Source organism: Pogoniulus pusillus, chromosome 30 (assembly GCF_015220805.1).
Source record: "Pogoniulus pusillus isolate bPogPus1 chromosome 30, bPogPus1.pri, whole genome shotgun sequence".
Classification (NCBI taxonomy): domain Eukaryota; kingdom Metazoa; phylum Chordata; class Aves; order Piciformes; family Lybiidae; genus Pogoniulus; species Pogoniulus pusillus.
Window position 1 is genome coordinate 11,695,433 of NC_087293.1, and position 21,329 is coordinate 11,716,761.

At 53.6% G+C, this 21,329-nt stretch overlaps 1 protein-coding gene across 3 annotated transcripts in view; it reads left to right on the forward strand.

The window, feature by feature from the left end:
* MYO1H (myosin IH) overlaps positions 1-21,329 on the forward strand; it is a 49,961-nt gene that overhangs the window by 24,576 nt on the left and 4,056 nt on the right. For 2 of the 3 annotated variants that reach the window (XM_064168525.1, XM_064168524.1), the window contains exons 14-29: positions 763-854; positions 5,136-5,230; positions 6,541-6,587; positions 7,467-7,547; positions 8,464-8,569; positions 10,078-10,195; positions 10,480-10,593; positions 11,561-11,637; positions 12,403-12,471; positions 13,289-13,373; positions 14,760-14,919; positions 15,956-16,039; positions 17,110-17,203; positions 18,425-18,480; positions 18,918-19,053; positions 20,063-20,130. In XM_064168525.1, the coding sequence (XP_064024595.1) occupies positions 763-854; positions 5,136-5,230; positions 6,541-6,587; positions 7,467-7,547; positions 8,464-8,569; positions 10,078-10,195; positions 10,480-10,593; positions 11,561-11,637; positions 12,403-12,471; positions 13,289-13,373; positions 14,760-14,919; positions 15,956-16,039; positions 17,110-17,203; positions 18,425-18,480; positions 18,918-19,053; positions 20,063-20,130 (1,482 nt within the window). The remainder of the gene's footprint in view (positions 1-762; positions 855-5,135; positions 5,231-6,540; positions 6,588-7,466; positions 7,548-8,463; positions 8,570-10,077; positions 10,196-10,479; positions 10,594-11,560; positions 11,638-12,402; positions 12,472-13,288; positions 13,374-14,759; positions 14,920-15,955; positions 16,040-17,109; positions 17,204-18,424; positions 18,481-18,917; positions 19,054-20,062; positions 20,131-21,329) is intronic. The other variant, XM_064168523.1, reaches the window with a different exon arrangement.

The following is a 21,329-nucleotide window of genomic DNA, read 5'->3' on the forward strand; positions in this document are numbered from 1 at the left end:
GACTGAGACATAGAAGGAAAGTACCTGGATGAGGCACTTAGTGCCATGGTCTAGTTGACTGGCTAGGGCTGGGGGATAGGTTGGGCTGGATGATCTTGGAAGTCTCTTCCAACCTGGTTGATTCTATACCTGCAGCAACCTAAGTGATTGCAGTTAGCAACAGGAGTGGCACCCAAGTGTCTAAGTACTGTTAAAGAGACAGCACAACACCAGGAATGCTTCCCCATAGCCTCCTGAACCCAAACATCCAGGACACCTCATCCCATCTGTCTCTTCACTTGCCAGCCTCCATGTTTGGTGCTTTAGATGGGATCAGCTAGGAGAGAAACCTGGGAGCTGCCTTCCTCCTCCTGAGCTGCAGATTCTCCTCTTGCTCTTCAGCTATTACTGCTCCTAAAAACGATCTGAAGAAGATCTTTGTGGTGCCCTTCATAGGGATGGCAGAAGAAATGGGATGTCTTTCTGGTGTTTAATGATGTAAACTTTCTCCCTGACTTTTAAGTGACCTGGAAAGAATAAAGAAAGAGTTAGGGCATTGCCAGGTTTGACTGACCTTGACTTCTCTTGACAGGTCTGCTGAAGACAGAACAGTGAAGCTCTACATTTAAGTAGGAAATTGCTTGTATTAAATAGAGCTCATCCCAAGTGGGGGGCCTAGGGCTTATCCTAAGTGGTGGCCAAGCATTTTGGGTTGTACTGAGTTAGTGAGGGTGGAGGAGCCTGTCCAGAGCAGGGTTTTTGACCTGGTGTCTGTTGTTGCAGGATGAGGAGTGCTTACGACCTGGTGAAGCCACTGATCTGAGCTTCTTGGAAAAGCTGGAAGAGAAAGTAGGAGATCATGCCCACTTTGTGACGTATGCATTCACTCTCTCTACCCTTCCTAACTCTTACCCACAGCAGAGTTCTGGGGAGAGCCCTGCAGAGGGACCTGGCCAGGCTGGATGGGTGGGCAGAGACCAATGGGATGAGATTGAACAAGGCCAAGGGCAGGGTTCTACACTTTGGCCACAACAACTCCAAGCAGCACTACAGGCTGGGGACAGAGTGGCTGAGAGCAGCCAGGCAGAGAGGGAGCTGGGGGTGCTGGGAGAGAGGAGCTGAAGATGAGGCAGCAGTGCCCAGGTGGGCAGCAGAGCCAATGGCATCCTGGGCTGGCTCAGGAGCAGTGTGGGCAGCAGGACAAGGGAGGTTCTTCTGCTCCTGTGCTCAGCACTGCTGAGGCCACCCCTTGAGTGCTGTGTCCAGTTCTGGCTTCCTTAATTCAAGAGAGATGTTGCAGTACTGGAAGGTGTCCACAGGAGGGCGACAAAGCTGTGAGGGGCCTGGAGCACAGCCCTGAGAGGAGAGGCTGAGGGAGCTGGGGGTGTGCAGCCTGCAGCAGAGGAGGCTCAGGGCAGAGCTCATTGCTGGCTGCAGCTGCCTGCAGGGAGGCTGTAGCCAGGTGGGGTTGGGCTCTGCTGCCAGGCAGCCAGCAACAGAACAAGGGACACAGTGTGTCCAGGCCGGGGAGGTCTAGGCTGGCTGCTAGGAGAAAGTTGTTGTCAGAGAGAGTGATTGGCACTGGAATGGGCTGCCCAGGGAGGTGGTGGAGTTGCCATCCCTGGAGATGTTGAAGCAAAGCCTGGCTGAGGCACTTAGTGCCGTGGTCTGGTTGATTGGCCAGGGCTGGGTGCTAGGTTGGACTGGATGAGCTTGGAGCTCTCTCCCAACCTGGGTGATTCTATGACCTGTTTTTACTTTGTACCAAAGAAAATCAAGCAGCTCCTCCACTGCCCAACGTTGTAATGTGCTGCCCTGCTAGAGCATGACCTGGGGGACTGGGGAGGTGTTGCCGGTGTGGATTCCTGTCTCTACTGGTATGATGCTGAACTGTGGATTTCATTCCATGATAAAATTAGGGCTTGTTCTTGTAAAGATTTGATGGTTTTGGCCCATGGAGGTTAGATGGCTTAGTGGTGGGGTTATGAGCTCTGAGTGAGCAATGTGACTTGATCTCAAAGGTCTCTCTGACTTCAATAGTTCTGTGGTTCTGTGACTTTAGTCATAGGTGGCTTTGTTCATCACTGACCCCAGGGAAAGCTGAAAACCTTGTGCAGAGCAGCCTATGCCCCTGCCTCTGAGTGGGACAGAAATATTTCAGCTGTTGGAATAGGTTCCCCAGGGAGCTGGAGTCACCACCCCTGGATGTGTTCAAGAAACATGTGGCTATGGTACTTTGGGATGCTATTTAGTGGCCATGGTGGTGTTGGGTTGACAGTTGGACTTGATGTTAGAGGCCTTTCCCAACCCAAACAGCTCTACAGTTCACCAAAAGAACATCCCCAGGGATCAGGATAGGTTGGGGACTGACCTGTTGGAAGGCAGCAAAGAGGGAAAGGTCCTAGTTGATGGGAGGTTGAGCATGAGCCAGCAATGTGCTTTGGGGGCCAGGAGGGCCAATGTCATTCTGGGGTATATTAGAAGGGCTGTGGCTGGTCAAGAGAGGTTCTCCTGCCTCTCTACTCTGCCCTGCTGAGGCTGCATCTGGAGTACTGTGCCCAGTTCTGGGCCTCCCAGTTCAAGAGGGACATGGAACTGCTTGAGAGAGTCCAGCACAGAGCCACAAAGATGATGAAGGGAATGGAACAGCTCTGTTGTGAGGAGAGCCTGAGGGAGTTGAGGTTGTGTTGTTTGGAGAGGAGGAGACTGAGAGGTGAGCTCAGCAGTGGTTATAGAGGTGTAAAGGTGAGTGGCAGGAGGCTGGAGCCAGGCTCTGCTGGGTGATGCCCAGGGACAGCACAAGGGGCAAGGGTGGAAGCTGAGGTGGAGAAAGTTTCATGGAACCACAAGGAGGAATTTTTTCCCTGTGAGGGTGCCAGAGCCCTGGAACAGGCTGCCCAGGGGGGTTGTGGAGTCTCCCTCTCTGGAGATCTTCAATCCCTGTTGCTGTGTGATCTGGTTTAGGTGCTCCTGCTGTGGCAGGAGGGTTGGACTGGATGAGCTTTGGAGGTCCCTTCCAGCCCCTGACATTCTGTGACAAGTCCATCCTGACCTGTGTGGGCTTTAGGTACAGAGATGGCAGAATTGTGCCTCTGCTCAGATCTCCCAGAGGAGCAGCCCTTCAGTTAATACCCAGTCTGTAGTGTTGTCAGATTCAGTTTTGGGGGCAGATGAACAGGTTGGTGCTGGGCTGTGCTGGCAGCTCCCAGCAGAAAGCTACTGAAGGGCTTTGACAAGTCATCAATTCAGAGTCACGCTGCTGAGCTGTCACCACCTCTACAGCTCTGAAGTTCATCACAGCCAAGTGGAAAATTTGTTGCCAGCTTCCTTGTCACCACAAATGTGCCTTAATCCTGCTCTGCCTGATGACAAGCTCGAAATAGAAGTGCTGGAGCTACTTAAATGAGCCCTGCTCTTGGAAGGAAATTTTGATGTGCTAATGTGCTGTTGTGACACAGCTCTGCTGGTAGTGCCTGCTGACAAAGCTGAAACTTCAACTGTTAGGTTGCTCTTTTCCCCCCCCCCCCCACTTCTATTTTTATCCTCCCCCCAAGAAGTCCTTGGTTTCTGGGTTGGTTTTTTTCCTTCTATTTTTGAGACTTTTAATTCTCTCTCTTATTTTTAGAGGCTGGGTTGTTCTAGGGCAAAACATCTTAGGGGGAAAAAAACCTTAGCAAGGAGGCACTTAGTGCCATGGTCTAGTTGATTGGATAGGGCTGGGTGCTAGGTTGGACTGGATGATCTTGGAGGTCTCTTCCAACCTGGTTGATTCTATGATTCTATGACACTGTCTCCCATGACATTTTAGTGAGCAAGCTGAGGAAGTGTGGGATGGAAGAGCAGGCAGTGAGATGGGTTAGGAACTGGTTGCAAGATAGAGTTCAGAGGGTGGTGATCAATGGTGCCAGGGCCAGCTGGAGAGCTGTGACTAGTGGTGTCCTCCAGGGATCAGTGCTGGGGCCAGTCCTGGTCAACATCATCAGTGACAGTGCTGAGGGCACAGACAGACAGAGTCTGCTCAGCAAGTTTACTGACAACACCAAGCTGGGAGGCTTGGCTGAGACAGCTGCAGGCTGTGCTGCCATCCAGAGAGACCTGGACAGACAGAGCTGGGCACAGAGGAACCAGACGAGGTTCAACAAGGACAAGTGCAGAGTCCTGCATCTGGGGAGGAGTAACAAACTGCACCAGTCCAGGCTGGGAGGTGACTGCTGGAAAGCAGCCCTGTGGAGAGGGACCTGGGGGTCCTGGTGGCTAACAAGGTACCCATGGCACAGCAATGTGCCCTTGTGGCCAAGAAGGCCAATGGGATCCTGGGGTGTATTAGGAGGAGTGTGTCCAGCAGATGAAGGGAGGTTCTCCTCCCCCTCTACTCTGCCCTGCTGAGACCTCCTCTTGAATACTGTGCTCAGTTTTGGGCTCCCCAGTTGAAGAGGGATAGGGACCTGCTGGAGAGGGTCCAGCAGAGGGTCATGAGGGTGATGAGGGGACTGGAGGGCATGGCTGATGAGGAGAGGCTGAGGGACCTGGGGCTGCTTAGTCTGGAGAAGAGAAGACTGAGAGGGGATTTGATAAACATTTATAACTATGTGAGGGGTGCCAGGAGTGGGGGGACAGGCTCTGCTCACTGCTCCCTGGGATAGGACAAGGAGCAATGCCTTCCAGTCCAACCCCCTCTGCAGTCAGCAGGGACATCCTCAACTAGATCAGGTTGCTCAGAGCCCTGTTAAGCCTCACACTGAACACCTCCAGGGATGGGGCTCCAGCCACCTCCCTGGGCAGCCTGTTGCAGGTAAAGAGTCAGCTCCTAACGTCCAGTCTAAATCTGCTCTGCTCTTGTTTGAAGAGCTCCTGTTGAAATCTATACTATAGAAAGAAAGATTGACACCTGTGGAAAGGGTGATTGGTGGCAGTGGGTGCTCTTAGATACCTTGAGGAGTTTCTGGTTGCTGTCTTCCAGCACTGAGTTTTGCTGTCAGCTCCTCAGAATGGGCAGACTCTCCATGGGCTGCAGCCGCGTAGTCAGACCCATGCTGGTAGAACTTAGGCTCCCAGCTCTTCTACAGCTGTGTTTTGTGCAGGTGACTTTCTGCCAGCTGGGGAAACCTATTTGCTGTTGTTTCTTCTCTTGGTGGTGGTTTCTGTTGCCCCTGCAGTCGCAAGCTTGCAGACCAGAAGACAAGGAAGTCGATTGACTGGGTGGATTTCCGCCTCCTTCACTACGCAGGAGAAGTCACTTACAGTGCTGTTGGTGAGTGTGACCTAAGCACCAGCCTACAAGTGACCTTTCAGCTGCTAAGCCAACGTGGCAGACAATGCAACCATGGAATTGTTTGGCTTGGGAAAGACCTCTAAGGTAATTGAGTCCAACCATCAGCCCAACACTGCCGTGGCCGTTAAACCGTGTCCTGAAGTGAACCTGACCTGAAGATGGAGTGCTACAGGCTGGGGACAGAGTGGCTGGAGAGCAGCCAGGCAGAGAGGGATGTGGGTAGATAGTACTGGTGGAGAGTAGCTGAAGATGAGGCAGCAGTGTGCCCAAGTGGGCAGCAGAGCCAATGGCATCCTGGCCTGGATCAGGAGCAGTGTGGGCAGCAGGACAAGGGAGGTTCTTCTGCCCCTGTGCTCAGCACTGCTCAGGCCACCCCTGGAGTGCTGTGTCCAGTTCTGGGCTCCTCCATTCAAGAGAGATGTTGAGGTGCTGGAAGGTGTCCAGAGAAGGGCGACAAAGCTGTGAGGGGCCTGGAGCAGAGCCCTGAGAGGAGAGGCTGAGGGAGCTGGGGGTGTGCAGCCTGCAGCAGAGGAGGCTCAGGGCAGAGCTCATTGCTGTCTACAACTGCCTGAAGGGAGGCTGTAGCCAGGTGGGGTTGGGCTCTGCTGCCAGGCAAGCAGCAGCAGAAGGGGACAGAGTCTGGAGTTGTGCCAGGGGAGGTCTAGGCTGGATGTTAGGAGGAAGTTGTTGGCAGAGAGAGTGATTGGCATTGGAATGGGCTGCCCAGGGAGGTGGTGGAGTGGCTGTTGCTGGAGGTGTTGAAGCCAAGCCTGGCTGGGGCACGTAGTGCCATGGTCTGGTTGGTTGGGCAGGGCTGGGTGCTAGGTTGGACTGGCTGAGCTTGGAGGTCTCTCCTAACCTGGCTGATTCTGAGTTACAAAATACCTTCCCTCTGAAGACACCATTGCTGCAGAGTCTGAAACATGAGTGCATCAGGGGAGGTTTAGGGTGGATAGGAGGAAAAGTTTCTTCACTGCAAGAGTGGTCAAGCATTGGAACAGGCTGCTCAGGGAGGTGGTGGAGTCACCATCCCTGGAGGTGTTCAGAATGTGTATGGACATGGCACTGTGGCACGTGGCTTAGTGGTGTTGGGTAGGAGGTTGGACTTGATCTTGGCTATTTCCCAGCCTTAATGATTCTGACACCTGCCCTCTGAGGCCAGCACTAGCTCCAAGTCTTAAAAATCCATGCAGTGTGAACTCAAGGATGCAAATGTTGTGTTAGTGACCTGAACCCTCTCCTTTGCTTTGGTGTGTGTTTGGTTTTTGTTTGGTTTTGTTCTTTTTCAGGGTTTCTGGAGAAAAATAATGATCTCTTGTACAGAAACCTGAAAGAGGTAAGAATGAAAACATTTCCACCTAAACAGGAGGAGAAACTTGATGAGGCTGCTGGAGGTCTGGAGCAGGCTGCCCAGAGAGGTTGTGGAGTCTCCTTCTCTGCAGAGCTTCCAAACCCACCTGGGCACTGTGATCCTGGGCCAGCTGCTGTGGGTGCCCCTGCTTGAGCAGGGTGGGGATTGGACTGGCTGATCTCCAGAGGTCCCTTCCAGCCACTGCCACCATGCTGGGATTATGTCCAAAAAGGCTCTTAAGTTGTCTTGCTTGAAGCAGAGATGCTTTGCAGAAGATTCATTTTTATCTCTGTAGCAAACATCTCTTCCTCCTTGGCAATGCCTCTTTGGGCACCTGCATGGTGTCTCCATAGCTGTGCTGCTCAAGCTTGGAACCATCCCAGTAGGAATAAAGCTGGGGAAGAGCTTGGGGAATAAATCTGATGAGGAGTGGCTGAGGGAGCTGGGGATGGGTAGTGTGAAAAAGAGGAGGCTGAGGGGAGACTTTATCCCTGTCTATAGCTACCTGAAGGGACATTGTGGAGAGGCTGCTGGGCTCTGCTCACAGGAATTGGAGGCAGAACAAGGGACAATGGCCTCAAGATGAGACTGGGGAGGTTTAGATGGGACATTAGGAAGATGTTTCTCAAGGAGAGAGTGGTCAGGGACTGGAATGAGCTGCCCAGGGAGGTGGTGGAGTCACCCAGCCTGGATGTGTTTAAGGGTGGTTTGGATGTGGTGCTTGGGGATATGACTTTAAGTAAGTCTTGTAGAGCAGGGTTCTAGGTTGGACTTGGTGATCCTGAGTGGCTTTGCCAACCTGGATGTCTCTGTGAGTCTGTGTGAGTTGCACCCCTCTGAGGCAGTGTTTCCCTTCTGTTTCAGGTGCTGTGCAACTCTAAAAATGCCATTGTCAGAGAGTGCTTTCTGCTGTCAGAGCTGGACAACAGGAGGAGACCAGAGACTGTGAGTTTTGTCTCAGCTTTGACTGTACACTGAAAGGGCTCAGGCTGAGTGATGTCCAATCCCTACCATTCTGGGATCTTATCAGTGAAACTCGACTTCCCAAGTCTTGATAGAACCACTGGCCCCACTCCTGAATTCAGTGGATTGCTCTCTCTGGCTGATGTTATGCCTCTGCTGGCTTCCTTGGTAGTTGAGCAGTGCTGTTGCTGAGACAACCTTAATGCTGTAATTGATGCATCCACTTAAAATGAGCCCTGTGGCCACCAACCAAGGGTGGTTAGCTTCTGAAGGGCTGCCTTGCATGTCCAGCTGCGTGGCAGGGGTTCAGCTCTTCCTGCTGAGCACTCTCAGTAGCTCAGCACTGAGCTGTGCCTCTCAGGTTTGGTGCTACCACTGCATCTGTCAGCCCTTTGCTTGCAGATTTAGGAACAGAGGATGTCAAGGGCTGGAAGGGACACAAAGAGATCATCAAGTTCAACCTCCCTGCCAAAGCAGGACCATACAATCTAGCTCAGGGCACACAAGAACACATCCAGATAGGCTTTGAAAGTCTCCAGAGAAGGAGACTCCACAACCTCTCTGGGGAGCCTGTGCCAGTGCTCTACAGTAAAGCAGTTCCTCCTTGTGTTGAGGTGGAGCCTCCTGTGCTGCAGCTTCCATCCATTGCTCCTTGTCCTATCCCAGGGAGCAGTGAGCAGAGCCTGTCCCACCCACCCCCTGGCCCCCAGCCCTTAGATATCTGTGAACATTGATTCAATCCCCTCTCAGTCTTCTCTTCTCCAGACTAAGCAGCCCCAGGTCCCTCAGCCTCTCCTCATCGGGCAGTGCTCCAGGATGGGTGCAAGGAATCAGCTGCTTGCAATTGCTGCAGTGCCTGAGTTCTAAGACTGAGGAACTTCTTTCTGTGTCCTCTTAGGTTGCAACTCAGTTCAAGAACAGCCTGACAAGCCTCATAGAAATCCTGATGTCCAAGGAGCCTTCTTACGTCCGATGTATTAAACCGAATGAGCTCAAGGAGCCTGGTAAGACACTGGGCTGAAAGGACAGCCCCAAAGGGACAGACTTTGAAGTGAAGGGATGAACTGAGAGGGAATTGTGGGATCACAGAAACATTTTGGTTGGGAAAGGTCCTTTAAGGTCATGGAGTCCAACCACAATCCTTTGTGTTGATGCCTTGCTGATCTTGCAGGTGTAAATCCTGAGCAATCTGATGTAGTTGGGGATGTCTCTGCTTACTGCAGGGGCATTGGACTGGAGGACCTGTAGAGGTCCTCCCCAACCCAGTGCATTCTGTTGTTCTTTCCTCTAAGTCTGGTGCTAAACCATGGCCCCCAGCACCCCATCTCTGTGTCTTTTGAACAACTGGAGCACAGCCCTGTGAGGAGAGGCTGAGGGAGCTGGGGGTGTGCAGCCTGCAGAAGAGAAGGCTCAGGGCAGAGCTCATTGCTGTCTGCAGCTCCCTGAAGGGAGGCTGTAGCCAGGTGGGGTTGGGCTCTGCTGCCAGGCAAGCAGCAACAGAACAAGGGGACACAGCCTCAAGTTAGAATCATAGAATCAGTCAGGTTTGGAAGGGATCACAAGGAGCAGCCAGTTCCAACCCCCCTGCCATGCCCAGGGAAACCCTACCCTAGAGCAGGCTGCACACAGCCTCAGCCAGCCTGGCCTCAAACACCTCCAGCCATGGGGCCTCAGCCACCTCCCTGGGCAACCCATTCCAGCCTCTCACCACTCTCATGCTCAACAACTTCCTCCTCACCTCCAGTCTGAATCTCCCCACCTCCAGCTTTGCTCCATTCCCCCCACTCCTGTCACTCCCTGACAGCCTAAAAAGTCCCTTCTCAGTTTTTTTGTAGCCCACTTCAGATCCTGGAAGGCCACAAGAAGGTCACCTGGGAGCCTCCTCTGCTCCAGACTGCACAGCCCCAACTCTTTCACTCTGTGCTCACAGCAAAGCTGCTGCAGCCCTCTGAGCACTCTCCTGGCCCTGCTCTGGACACACTCCAGCATCTCCACATCCCTCTTGTCCCAGGGGCTCCAGAGCTGGATGCAGTACTCCAGGTGGGGTCTCACCAGAGGGAAGTAGAGGAGGAGAATCCCCTCCCTCAACCTGCTGGCCACACTTCTGCTGATGCAGTTCTCTCCTCTTGCAACTCCTCTAGAGCACAGAACAGTTGTGCAGCATAGAAAATTACCCTTTCTTCTTCACAGCCAGGAGTTCCCCTGTTATAGATGTGAAACTTCAAGTCTCCTTGGTTCATTATGATTAATACTAAACACAGGGCAATCTTTTGTCTCATGTGTATAGGGTAAACTACCTACACACCTACTGTTCACTTCTTCTGGAATCCTTTTTTCACTCAGAGCTACCGAGTCTCCTTTCCTTTGCTTCATCCTCTTCTTTTCTAGCCTTTTACAAGCACACATTTTGGTTTTGATGCCTTCCTTTACCCATCCTGATCCATGAAGAAGCCAGTGAGCTTCCACAGGCAGTGTCTGCCTGTGACTCTGTGTGTGTGCTCTCTCCTTCCAGGAAGGTTTGATGACTTTCTGATCCGACACCAGGTGAAGTACCTGGGCCTGATGGAGCACTTGAGGGTGAGGCGAGCTGGCTTCGCGTACCGGCGCAAGTATGAGATCTTCCTGCAGAGGTAAGCAGAGGTGTTCTGCCCTCCAGCCAGCTGAACCTGCCCTCCCACGAGCACTTGAGAGCAAGGTGTGTTTGCATGTCAGATTCCAGTGATGGAAGATGTGTTGGTGTCAGCAGAGCAGCTTCTGCACCAGAGAGAACCTTTGCGTGTGTCTTGTCTCTCTCCGCTTTGATCTGCTTTGGCATCTGCCTTCACTAAAGCAATGAGGATCTGCAGGGGAGATGGTCAGGAAGTGGTTCCTCAGACAGCAACTCATTTGTGGTGATGTCTTGCTGATCTTTCAGGTATAAATCCCTCTGCCCAGCTACTTGGCCACATTGGAATGGGCCAGCAGCTGAGGGTGTGGAGAAGCTCATTAAGCACCTTGGTTACAAGCCTGAGGAATACAAGTTAGGAAGGTAAGTTTGCTTTCTCTGCTTGGCTGCATGGGGCTGATTTGGTCCTCTGTCCTGACTGCAAGCCACCAAGATCTAGGAGTGTGAGCAGATCTCTTCAGCTTGGCTCTTGTTTGACCATGGTGAACTGGACAGACCTCTCTGGCTCTGCCAGACTGACAGCTTGTGGTTCGTGACCGCAGTAACCTCACCCTGAAGGCATACACTGCACGGGGGCAAGGAGCCAGATACAGATCCCAGCCTGGTGGATTACCTTTTAATTTTGTTACCTTCTTGCTTCCTTGGAAGCTTGAGTCCAGCACAGTTTCTTCCATCTCTGGGTTAGGGGAGATGAGCCCCACCTTGCTTCAGCTCCAGGTGTCCCTGCTTGCTTGGGCAGCCAGAGGCAACTTGACTGCCTCAGGTTTGAGTTCTACTCTTAATTGCCTTTTGCAACCACTCCTGAAGCACAACTTTGTCTTCTCTCCCAAGGCATGGGGCAAATCAGGGCCTTCTGTTGGCATCATCAACCTGTGGCTACCAAAATCTGATAACCCTGCTCTAGGGTAGGGTGTCCCTGCCCATGGCAGGGGGGTTGGAACTAGATGATCCTTGTGGTCCCTTCCAACCCTGACTGATTCTACGATTCTAAAATCCCTGAATTCATGCCTAGGCTGGTAGCTAAAGCAAGGAAACCTGTTTCACTGCTCACCCTGAGATCCCAGCACTGGGAATTACAAGTTGGGTGAAGGCAGAGATCTCCACGTTGCACCTTCCAGGCTGACACTGAGCTTGTGCAGTAGCTCACAGGGTTGTTTACTTCCCTCTCCCTTCACCCTTTGCAGCCACTCAGGGCAGGCCACACAGGCAGATGGAGAGTAGCTATGGAGGGAGATGTAACTTGTCATCTCTACAGCTTAGCTGGAGAGCTCTGAGCCTGGTTAGGGCAGCTGAGCTGATGGAAATAAGCTGGTTGTGGTCTCTGTTTCAGGACCAAGATATTCATCCGCTTCCCAAAGACTCTGTTTGCCACGGAAGATGCTTTTGAACTCAGGAAGTACCTGCTGGGTATGGTTCCCCTTCCCTTTGTCTATAGAGAGAGTGAGAAGCAGCCTGGGTGGATTTCTGGGCTCCAGGTTTGTGCAGCAGATGCACTGTGGTGAGAGCTGAGACCTCTGATCTGTACGGCTCCTGGAGAGTCCAGGGAACAGCTTTGTGCCGTGATTGTATTGCTTGGTTCCTGGACACCTGTCTGCTTTTAGAGCAACTGTTGGTCCATGTCTGGATGTACTTAAGGACCTTTCCTTTGGGCTTGGCATGCCACTCATCTCATCCTAGTGATGCCTGTTGGGACCTGTTTGAAAAGCATAAATGATGCCCAAGGGCATGTTTATCTACACAGCCTACTTCTGGTCCTCTTGGTACTTTTGCTCCTCCATGGCTCTGCAGACCCTCCTGTGCCTTGGCAGATGGTGTCTGGTTGCTGTGGGGCTAGAGGAGAGCTGCAGAGGGACCTTTTCCAAAGGAACGTAGTGACAGGACAAGGGGTGATGGCTTCAGACTGGAAGAAGCTGGATTTAGATTGGACATTGGGAAGAAATTCTTCTCCATGGGAGCAGTGAGGCACTGGCAGAGCTTTCCCAGAGAAGCTGTGGGGGCTTCAAGCCTGGAAGTGTTTAAAGGCAGGTTGGACGAGGCTTTGAGCAGCTTGGACTGATGGAAGGGGGTTGGAGCTAGGTGATCTTTAAGGTCCTTTCCAACCCAACCCAGTCTGTGGCTCCAGGAGTGCTGTGATCCTGTAGGTTCCAGCAATGTCTCTGCTCTCTTCCCCAGTTTCAAGACTCCAGGCCAAGTACAAAGGACGCCTTGTGAAAAGGGAGTACAAGAAGAAGAGAAATGCAGGTATGGGCTCTGGAACTGAGGATTCTCTTCTTGGGGCCATGCTTTCCAGCAGCAGCTGTGGCTCGGGGAGGTCACTTCTCAGTGGCTTTGGGAGGTCACAAATCCACCTTGCTGCAGATAACACTTGCAGCGTCCCTGCAGGGCTGGGGGCGATGGAGTCAGGTGCAGGTGAGAGCTGTGAGGAGCACTCAGAGGGCTCTGCAGAGCTGCTCGCACCATGTGCTGCTCCTGGTGTCACCCAGCTAATGGAGCAGCAATGTGCAGTGGCAGCAGCATCCTGTGCTGTGCTTTTGGGGGTGTCCAGAGAAGGGCAGCTAAGGCTGGGGAGGGGCCTGGAGCACAGCCCTGTGAGGAGAGGCTGAGGGAGCTGGGGGTGTGCAGCCTGCAGCAGAGGAGGCTCAGGGCAGAGCTCATTGCTGTCTGCAGCTCCCTGAAGGGAGGCTGTAGCCAGGTGGGGTTGGGCTCTTCTGCCAGGCAGCCAGCAACAGAAGAAGGGGGGACAGTCTCAAGCTGTGCCAGGGGAGGTTCAGGCTGGATGTCAGGAGGAAGTTGTTGTCAGAGAGAGTGATTGGCATTGGAATGGGCTGCCCAGGGAGGTGGTGGAGTCACCATCCCTGCAGGTGTTCCAGAAGGGACTGGCTGGGGCACTTAGTGCCATGGTCTGGTTGATTGGCCAGGGCTGGGTGCTAGGTTGGGCTGGCTGAGCTTGGAGATCTCTTCCAGACTGCTTGATTCTGTGTTTCTTCTGTGTGACTTTAAAGGGTAACATGGCCCAGGACTTCTGATACTAACAGAAGGACCTGATTAACTCTTGCAGCTATCAAGCTGGAGGCTTGTTGGAGAGGAGTTCTGGCACGGAAGGCAGCCAAGAAGAGGACATGGGCAGTTCAGATAATCAGGAAGTAACTATCACTGCCTGGTGGTCATGGGAAGGGCTGTGGGTGATGGGTCACAGCTTGGTGATGGCTTCTGAACAATAAGTCCAGAGTACTGAGAGTGCAGTGTGTCAAAATGATCTCCTTCACACTCAGTTCTGAGCTGTCCTAGTAGTTAGGAGGATGGTGGCCAGACAGCACTGATCAGAAGTGGCTTTTACCTCTAACCCCCACCAGCTTCTGCTTAGCTCATATTGAGCCAAGGGACATCCAGTCCTCTGTGTGCCTGTCCATTTAAGTTGCCAGTGGATGGGTTTAGGCTGGACTTCAGGAAATGGCTTTTTTTCCCAGTAAGAGTGGTCAGGTGTGGGAAGGAACTGCCCAGAGAGGTGGTGCAATCAGAATTAACCAGGTTGGAGAAGACCTCTAAGATCATTGAGTCCAACCTATCACCTTACCCTTCTAATTAACTAAACCGTGGCACCAAGCGCCTCATCCAGCCTCCAGGGGGTCACCAACCCTGGATGTGTTTAGAAGTCATTTTGGATGTGGTGCTTGGGGACATGAGACATGAGGTGCTTGAGAGGGTGATTGGCACTGGAATGGGCTGCCCAGGGAGGTGGTGGAATCACCATCCCTGGAGGTGTTCAGGCAAAGCCTGGATGAGGCACTTAGTGCCATGGTCTGGTTGATTGGATAGGGCTGGGTGCTAGGTTGGGCTGGGTGAGCTTGGAGCTCTCTTCCAACCTGATGGATTCTATGACATGGTTTAGGGTGAGCCTTGCAGAGTAGGCATGTGGGTTGGACTTGGTGAGCCTGAGGGGCTTTTCCAAACTGAGTGCTGCTGTGATTCTCTTCACTTGTGGCCCCATGTTCCTCCAGCTCCACTCCCTCAAACCTAGCTCTGGAGTACTGCACCTGAAGTAGAGCTGACCTTGCTTTCCAACCCCACAACACTGCAGGTTGGCAGTGTTTGGAACATCCTGCAGCTCCACAGGTGACAGTGTAGCTGAGTAGCATTTGTGGTCTTCCAGCCTGTTGGGTGCCTTCTGTGACCTTCATCTCCATTGAAAGATGAGGAGGGACTTTTTTAGGCTGTCAGGTAGTGATAGGCATGGGGGGAATGGAACAGAGCTGGAAATGGGTAGATTCAGATTGGATGTTAGGAAGAAGTTCTTCAGCACAAAGGTAGTGAGATGCTGGAAGGGGTTGCCTAGGGAGGTGGTGGAAGCCTCATCCCTGGAGGTGTTTAAGGGCAGGCTGGATGAGGCTGTGTGCAGCCTGCTCTAGGGTAGGGTGTTCCTGCCCATGCAGGGGGGTTGGAACTGGCTGATCCTTGTGGTCCCTTCCAACCCTGCCTGATTCTGGGATTTCTGGAGGTGACCTGAGTTGTGCTTTGGGTGTGTTCTGTAGGTTCATCAAGGGCTTCATCAACAGGAAGAAGCCTCTCTGCCCAGAGAACGCTGAATTTGTGAGGCTTGTGCAGTACACCTACCTGATGAAGCTCAGAGACCACCTTCCCAAAAATGTCCTGGACAAGAGCTGGCTCCAGCCTCCTTCCATCCTGGAAGAGGTGAGGGTTGCTACAAGTGCAGATGGCTTCTGTGCTGTGGGCACCTGTGTGCACATTCAATGTAGGAGAAGAGCAATGACCTCCTCCTGGTTTGTCCTCTCTCCAAGCATGATGGCAGATCCCTGGGAGATCAGGAGGAGGATGGAGTGGGAGGAATGGTGGTGTTTGTTTCCAAGGGAAAGGAGGGATCCCCATGCTGCTTTGTCAAGCAATGGAAAAGGAGATGCACTGACAGCACAGTGAGCTCCTGAGCCCCTCAAGAGGCAAATTTAATCCCAGGGGGTCTGAAGCTTGCAGCTCAGACAGACCTGCAGCCTGGCATCTTGTTTGGGCTGTGGTAGGATGGGTGGCCTCACTGTCTGAATTGGACAGCTGAGGCCACTTCTGTGCCCAGTTTGGGCTCCTTGGGTCAGCAGAGAAGGGAACTACTGGAGAGAGTCCAATAAAGGCTCTAAAGATGCTGAGGGGCCTGGAGCTGTGAGGAGGAAAGGCTGAGAGCCCTGGGGCTGCTGAGCCTGCAGAAGAGCAGCCCCAGAGGGGATGCTCAGCAGGAGCTAAAGTACCTGTGGGGAGCAAGAGGATGGGGTCAGACTCTTGTCAGTGGTGCCCAGGGACAGGCACAAAGCAGAGCCCAGGAGGCTCCATCTGAACAGGAGGAGAAACTGGGTTAGTGTGAGGCTGCTGGAGGCCTGGGGCAGGCTGCCCAGAGAGGTTGTGGAGTCTCCTTCTCTGCAGAGCTTCCAAACTCCCCTGGCCATTGTGATCCTGTGCCAGCTGCTGTGGGTGCCCCTGCTTGAGCAGGGAGTTAGACTGGCTGATCTCCAGAGCTCCCTTCCAGCCACCCCCATGCTGGGGTTCTGGGGTTCTCTGGCAGCAAAGCTATTTCTAGGTGGGCCTGTGGGCTGGTGGAGCTCAGATGGGTTGTAACTGGGTGTTTAATAGCAGGTTACACCAGGTCAGTAGTTGGAACTTGTCAGGACTGGTGGCACCACTTAACTACCTTTTCTTTCCCCCCCCTTTCCTGTTTCTGATGTAGGTATCTGAGATGCTACAGGATATGTGCATGAGGAACCTCGTAAGGAAGTACTGCCAGGGTGTTCCTACTGAGAGGAGAGTGCAGGTAACTGTTCAGAGGGAAGCAAATGTGGGAGTTCAACCAGCCTGTGCACAGCTGAGAGCTGTCTGAGATACAGACTGCACCTTCTGACACAGCTCTGCTGCTCTCACTGAGGCTGGAGTCAGCTCCTGGTGTTGGCAGCTCCTGCAGTGTGCAGTGCATGGGCACATGGGGCTGGGTCATAGGGCACTGAAACTGCCCCTTGGAGAGGCAGAAAGACCCAAAGCAGGACACACCTCTGGGGCTGTTTAGTCCCTACTGCTCCTTCATTGTACTGCAGGAGTAACCTAACAGGCTACTTGTGGCTGTGGGTGCTGGGGGGACGTGGGCTGGTGGAGTGTGTGGGTGCTGGGGGGATGTGGGCTGGTGGAGTGTGTGGGTGCTGGGGGGATGTGGGCTGGTGGTGTGTGTGGGTGCTGGGGGGGATGTGGGCTGGTGGAGTGGGTGGGTGCTGGGGGGGATGTGGGCTGGTGGAGTGGGTGGGTGCTGGGGGGATGTGGGCTGGTGGAGTGGGTGGGTGCTGGGGGGATGTGGGCTGGTGGAGTGGGTGGGTGCTGGGGGGATGTGGGCTGGTGGAGTGGGTGGGTGCTGGGGGGATGTGGGCTGGTGGAGTGGGTGGGTGCTGGGGGGATGTGGGCTGGTGGTGTGTGTGGGTGCAGGGGGATGTGGGCTGGTGGTGTGTGTGGGTGCTGGGGGGGGATGTGGGCTGGTGGTGTGTGTGGGTGCTGGGGGGGGATGTGGGCTGGTGGAGTGTGTGGGTGCTGGGGAGGGACATGGATGGTGTGTGTGGGTGCTGGGGAGGGACATGGATGGTGTGTGTGGGTGCTGGGGGGATGTGGGCTGGTGGTGTGTGTGGGTGCTGGGTTAATGTTTGGACTCGTTTGGGTTGGAAGAATCCTTGAAGAGACCTTGAGGTCACCAAGGCTCCGTTGGCAGAGGGGCAGTGTGAGTTGGGTTGGCTTCTCTCCACGAGTGACAAGATGCTGCTGGGCAGTGACAGTGCCCATGCCATAGCTGCTGATGTTCCTGGTGGGGGAACATCTTCTCCAGTGGGGGCTGCTCCTCCTCCACAGCTAGAGCAGAAAGTGGTAACGAGTGCTGTGTTCAGAGGGAAGAAGGAAGGCTACCAGCAGAGCATCAACCAGCGCTTCATGGACACCAGACTCAGTGAGTACAGCCAAAACAGATCTAGTTTCTAGGAGAAGCTCCCACCTGATGGAGGTTTCCTGGGCATCATCCTTTGAACTTCCTTACCCTGTCATGTCCAGTGACAGTAAATAGGACAATCACTGCCAGCTGTCCTCAGGCTGTGGCCCTCTTAACTTGGGAGTCAAGATCCTCAGGGGGTTGGGATTCACCAGAACCCACTCTTGCTGTGCTGGGTGGAGCAGGGAAGCTGAGCAGGGTTGTTGCAATGCTGCTTGTGAGTATCTAGTCTGGACTGGAGCTTTTGGGAAGGAGAGATGGGATTTTGGGGGGTCCACATCAGCTGGAGGATGCATGCATGAGAGGAAAGCTCTAAGGGTGCAGTGGCAGGGTGAGGGATCTGGGAGGCTGAGTTGGGTGCAGTGGTACTGGTGTGGGGGTGAAATGCAAGAGCTGCTGCTGGAATTAGGGCCACAAAGATGCTCAGAGGGCTGCAGCAGCTCTGCTATGAGGACAGGCTACAAGAGTTGGGGCTCTGCAGCCTGGAGAAGAGAAGGCTTGGAAGAGACCTTGGAGTGACCTTCCAGTATCTGAAGGGGACCTAGAGGAAGGCTGGGGAGGGACTATTGACAAGGTCTTGTAATGACAGGATGAGGAGGAATGGGCTTAAAGTGGCAGAGGGGAGGTTGAAAGTGGATGTTAGGAAGAAGTTGTTTGCAGTGAGACACTGGCACAGGTTGCCCAGGGAGGTTGTGGAGCACAGAATCACCCAATGTGATCTTTGATCACATTGGGTGATTCTGTGCTCCACAACCTCCCTGGAGGTGTTCAGGACCAGATTGGATGAGGCCCTGAGTGAGCTGTTCTAGTGGGAGGTGTCCCTGCCTATAGCAAGAGTTTGGAACTGGCTGAGCTTTGAGGTCCCTTCCAACCATCTGGGAGAGGTTCATTTGGATCATGGTGTGGAAGGAGCAATGCTCTGGGTGGCTCTCAGCATGAGTCTTTCTATGCCAGGGCCTGGACCAAGAGCAGCCCCAAGAAATGCTCAGCAGCTCCCAGTGTGGCAGGCAAGGAGAACCTCTTCAGTGGGCTTGGGAGGAGCTGAAGGTGTGAGCACCCTCAGCTCAGAAGGCAGTGTGCTAAGGGATGAAGCCCAGGAATGCATCTCTCTGGTGGCTTGCTGGCAGGAGTGGTGACCATCTGCCACCTGCACTCACTCCACCTTTCTGCTTTGCTCTGCAGGAGAGAGTGAAATGAACCCCAAAGTGCTGCAGCTCATCCAGGGTGAGAAGATCAAGGTAAGGGAAGGACAGCTGCAGCTCAGCAGCCCTCAAACCAGCTTCACTGGAGCTCTGGTGTGACCTGCCACACCTGGTGCTGTCCTGCAGCCAGGTCTAGGTGGCAGAGCAGGCTGACCAGCAGGGTGTTTAATTTGGAGACAGAGCTCAGAATGCACCTGGACAACAGTTCATTTTTTACCATCCCTTTGAATGAAAGCCCCAAAAGCTTCAGTAACCCACCCTGGGCAGAAGTGGAGGTGTGTTCTCTGCACTCCCCATGGCACAGAGGGCACAAGTAAAGCAGTTTCACCCAGCCTGACTCTGCCACCTCAGTCTCCAAGCCTAAAGCCACCAGGTCACTACCAGGAGAGGCTGGGAGCTGCTGTCATGAGCTGGGGTCTGCTGCTGGGCCTCTGAGGCAGCCAGAAATGCTGACTCCACTTTGTTCTTTCCAGTATGTGACCCCTGTGATAAAATATGACAGGAATGGGTTCAAAGCCAGGGAGAGGCTGCTTGTCCTCACCCAGTCCTCAGCATATGTGGTGGAGATGGCCAAGATCAAGCAGAAGATAGACTACAGCACTCTAAAAGGTAATGGTGGAAGGCAGCATGAGGCTTCCCTTTCTGCTGGGGGTGAGGGGGTGGTGGATGAAGTCATCTTCAGGAGGCAGTGTGAGAACTTGGGTTAATTCTTCATGGCAGCAGCTTTGTTGCACTCTGGAGCAGAGGGATCTGCTTTTTCTGTGCCTAGTGAGGGACAGATCCTCTCTGGGGCTTCTTCTGCAAACAAGTTGGGGCTGGAGTCACAGAATCACAGAATGTCAGGGGTGGGAAGTGACCTTCAAAGCGTTGCCATCCCTGGAGGTGTTGAAGCCAAGCCTGGCTGGGGCACTTAGTGCCACGGTCTGGTTGCTTGGCCAGGGCTGGGTGCTAGGCTGGGCTGGATGAGCTTGGAGGTCTCTTCCAACCTGGCTGATTCTATTCTATCATTGGCATTGGAACAGGCTGCCCAGGGAGGTGGTGGAGTCCCCATCCCTAGAGATGTTCAGGAAAGGTGTGGCCATGGCACTTGGGGCCATGGCTCAGAGGTCACAGTGGTGTTGGGTTGATGGTTGGACTCAGTGATGTTGGAGGACTTTTCCAAGCCAAACAATTCTCTGATTCCATGATTCTGTGTTCATTGTTGTGGCCTCCTCTGAACTACTTCCAACAGGTCCATTTCCTTGTGCTGAGAATAGCACAAGAGTGTTTGATTGCTTCTGCAGGAACACAAATCCCATCAGCCACCAAGGAGTGCTGTGGAAGCTGCCTCTGAGGGGCATCAGGAATGAATCACAGAATGTCAGGGGCTGGAAGGGACCTCCAAAGCTCATCCAGTCCAAACCCCCTGCCAGAGCAGGAGCACCTAGACCAGATCACACAGGAACACATCCAGGCAGGCTTTGAATATCTCCAGAGAGGGAGACTCCACAACCACCCTGGGCAGCCTGTTGCAGGCTTCTGTCACTTCCCCTGCAGGAGCATCAGCCTAATGCTGGCAGGTGATGGCATGGGACTGTCTTTAGGAGTTTTTCCTCTAACTGCTGGAATTCTTTGGCAGGTATCTCCACCAGCAACCTGAGTGATGGGATTGTGGTCATTCATGTCCCTGAGGACAACAAACAGAAGGTAGGAAACCACAGTGTGGCTTGTGTGAGCTTTGGTTGGCAGCAAAGTTTTGTAAGTGACATTGCTAGGATCTTCCTGGGCTGACACCATCACTACTTACTAATTGTCACAGTCAGTGATGGTTGCAAACTGTTCCAGACAGAGCTTTCCATTTCTGCTTTCTCACCATGAAAGCTTCAACTTCCCTTTTTTTTTTAGAGCCAAAGTTGCTCTAAATCCAAAACAGAATCGCCTCCAGCTTTGCTCCATTCCCCCAGGTCCTGGCACTTTCTGAGAGCCTAAAAAGTCCCTCCCCAGCTTTTTTATAGCCCCCTTCAGATCCTGGAAGGCCACAAGAAGGTCACCTGGGAGCCTCCTCTGCTCCAGCCTGCACAGCCCCAACTCTTTCAGTCTGTGCTCACAGCAGAGCTGCTGCAGCCTCTCAGCATCCTCCTTGCCCTGCTCTGGACACTCTCCAGCATCTCCACGTCCCTCTTGTCCCAGGGGCTCCAGAACTGGATGCAGGACTCCAGGTGGGGTCTCAGCAGAGCAGAGCAGAGGGGGAGAATCACCTCCCTGGCCCTGCTGGCCACACTTCTGCTGCTGCAGCCCAGGCTCTGCTTGGCTTTCTGGGCTGCAAGTGCACACTGCTGGCTCCTGTTGAGCTTCTCCTCCAACAGCACCCCCAAGTCCCTCTCCTCAGGGCTGCTCTGCAGCCACTCCCTGCCCAGCCTGCATTTGTGCTTGGCATTGCCCTGACCCAGCTGTAGGACCTTGCCCTTGCTCTTGTTGAACCTCCTGAGCTTGGCTTGTGCCCACCTCTGCAGCCTGTCCAGGTCCCTCTGGCTGGATCCCTGCCCTCCAGCCTGGCTGCTGCACCACACAGCTTGGTGTCATCAGCAAACCTGCTGAGGCTGCACTCACTGCCTCTGTTCATTCAGGGATGGGGCCTCAAGCACCTCCCTGGGCAAGCTGTTGCAGTGTCTCACCACCCTTCTTGTGCAGAGCTTCCTCCTGATGTCCAACCTTCATCTGCCCTGCTCCAGCTTCAAACCATTGCCCTCATCCTATCCCCACAGTCCCTCCCCAGCCTTCCTGTAGGTCCCCTTCACATACTGAAATGCTGCTTTAAGGTCTCCCTGGAGCCTTTTCCTCTCCAGGGTGAGCAGCCCCAACTCTCCCAGCCTGACAGTCCCTGGAAGAGGATGTTTAATGATCCC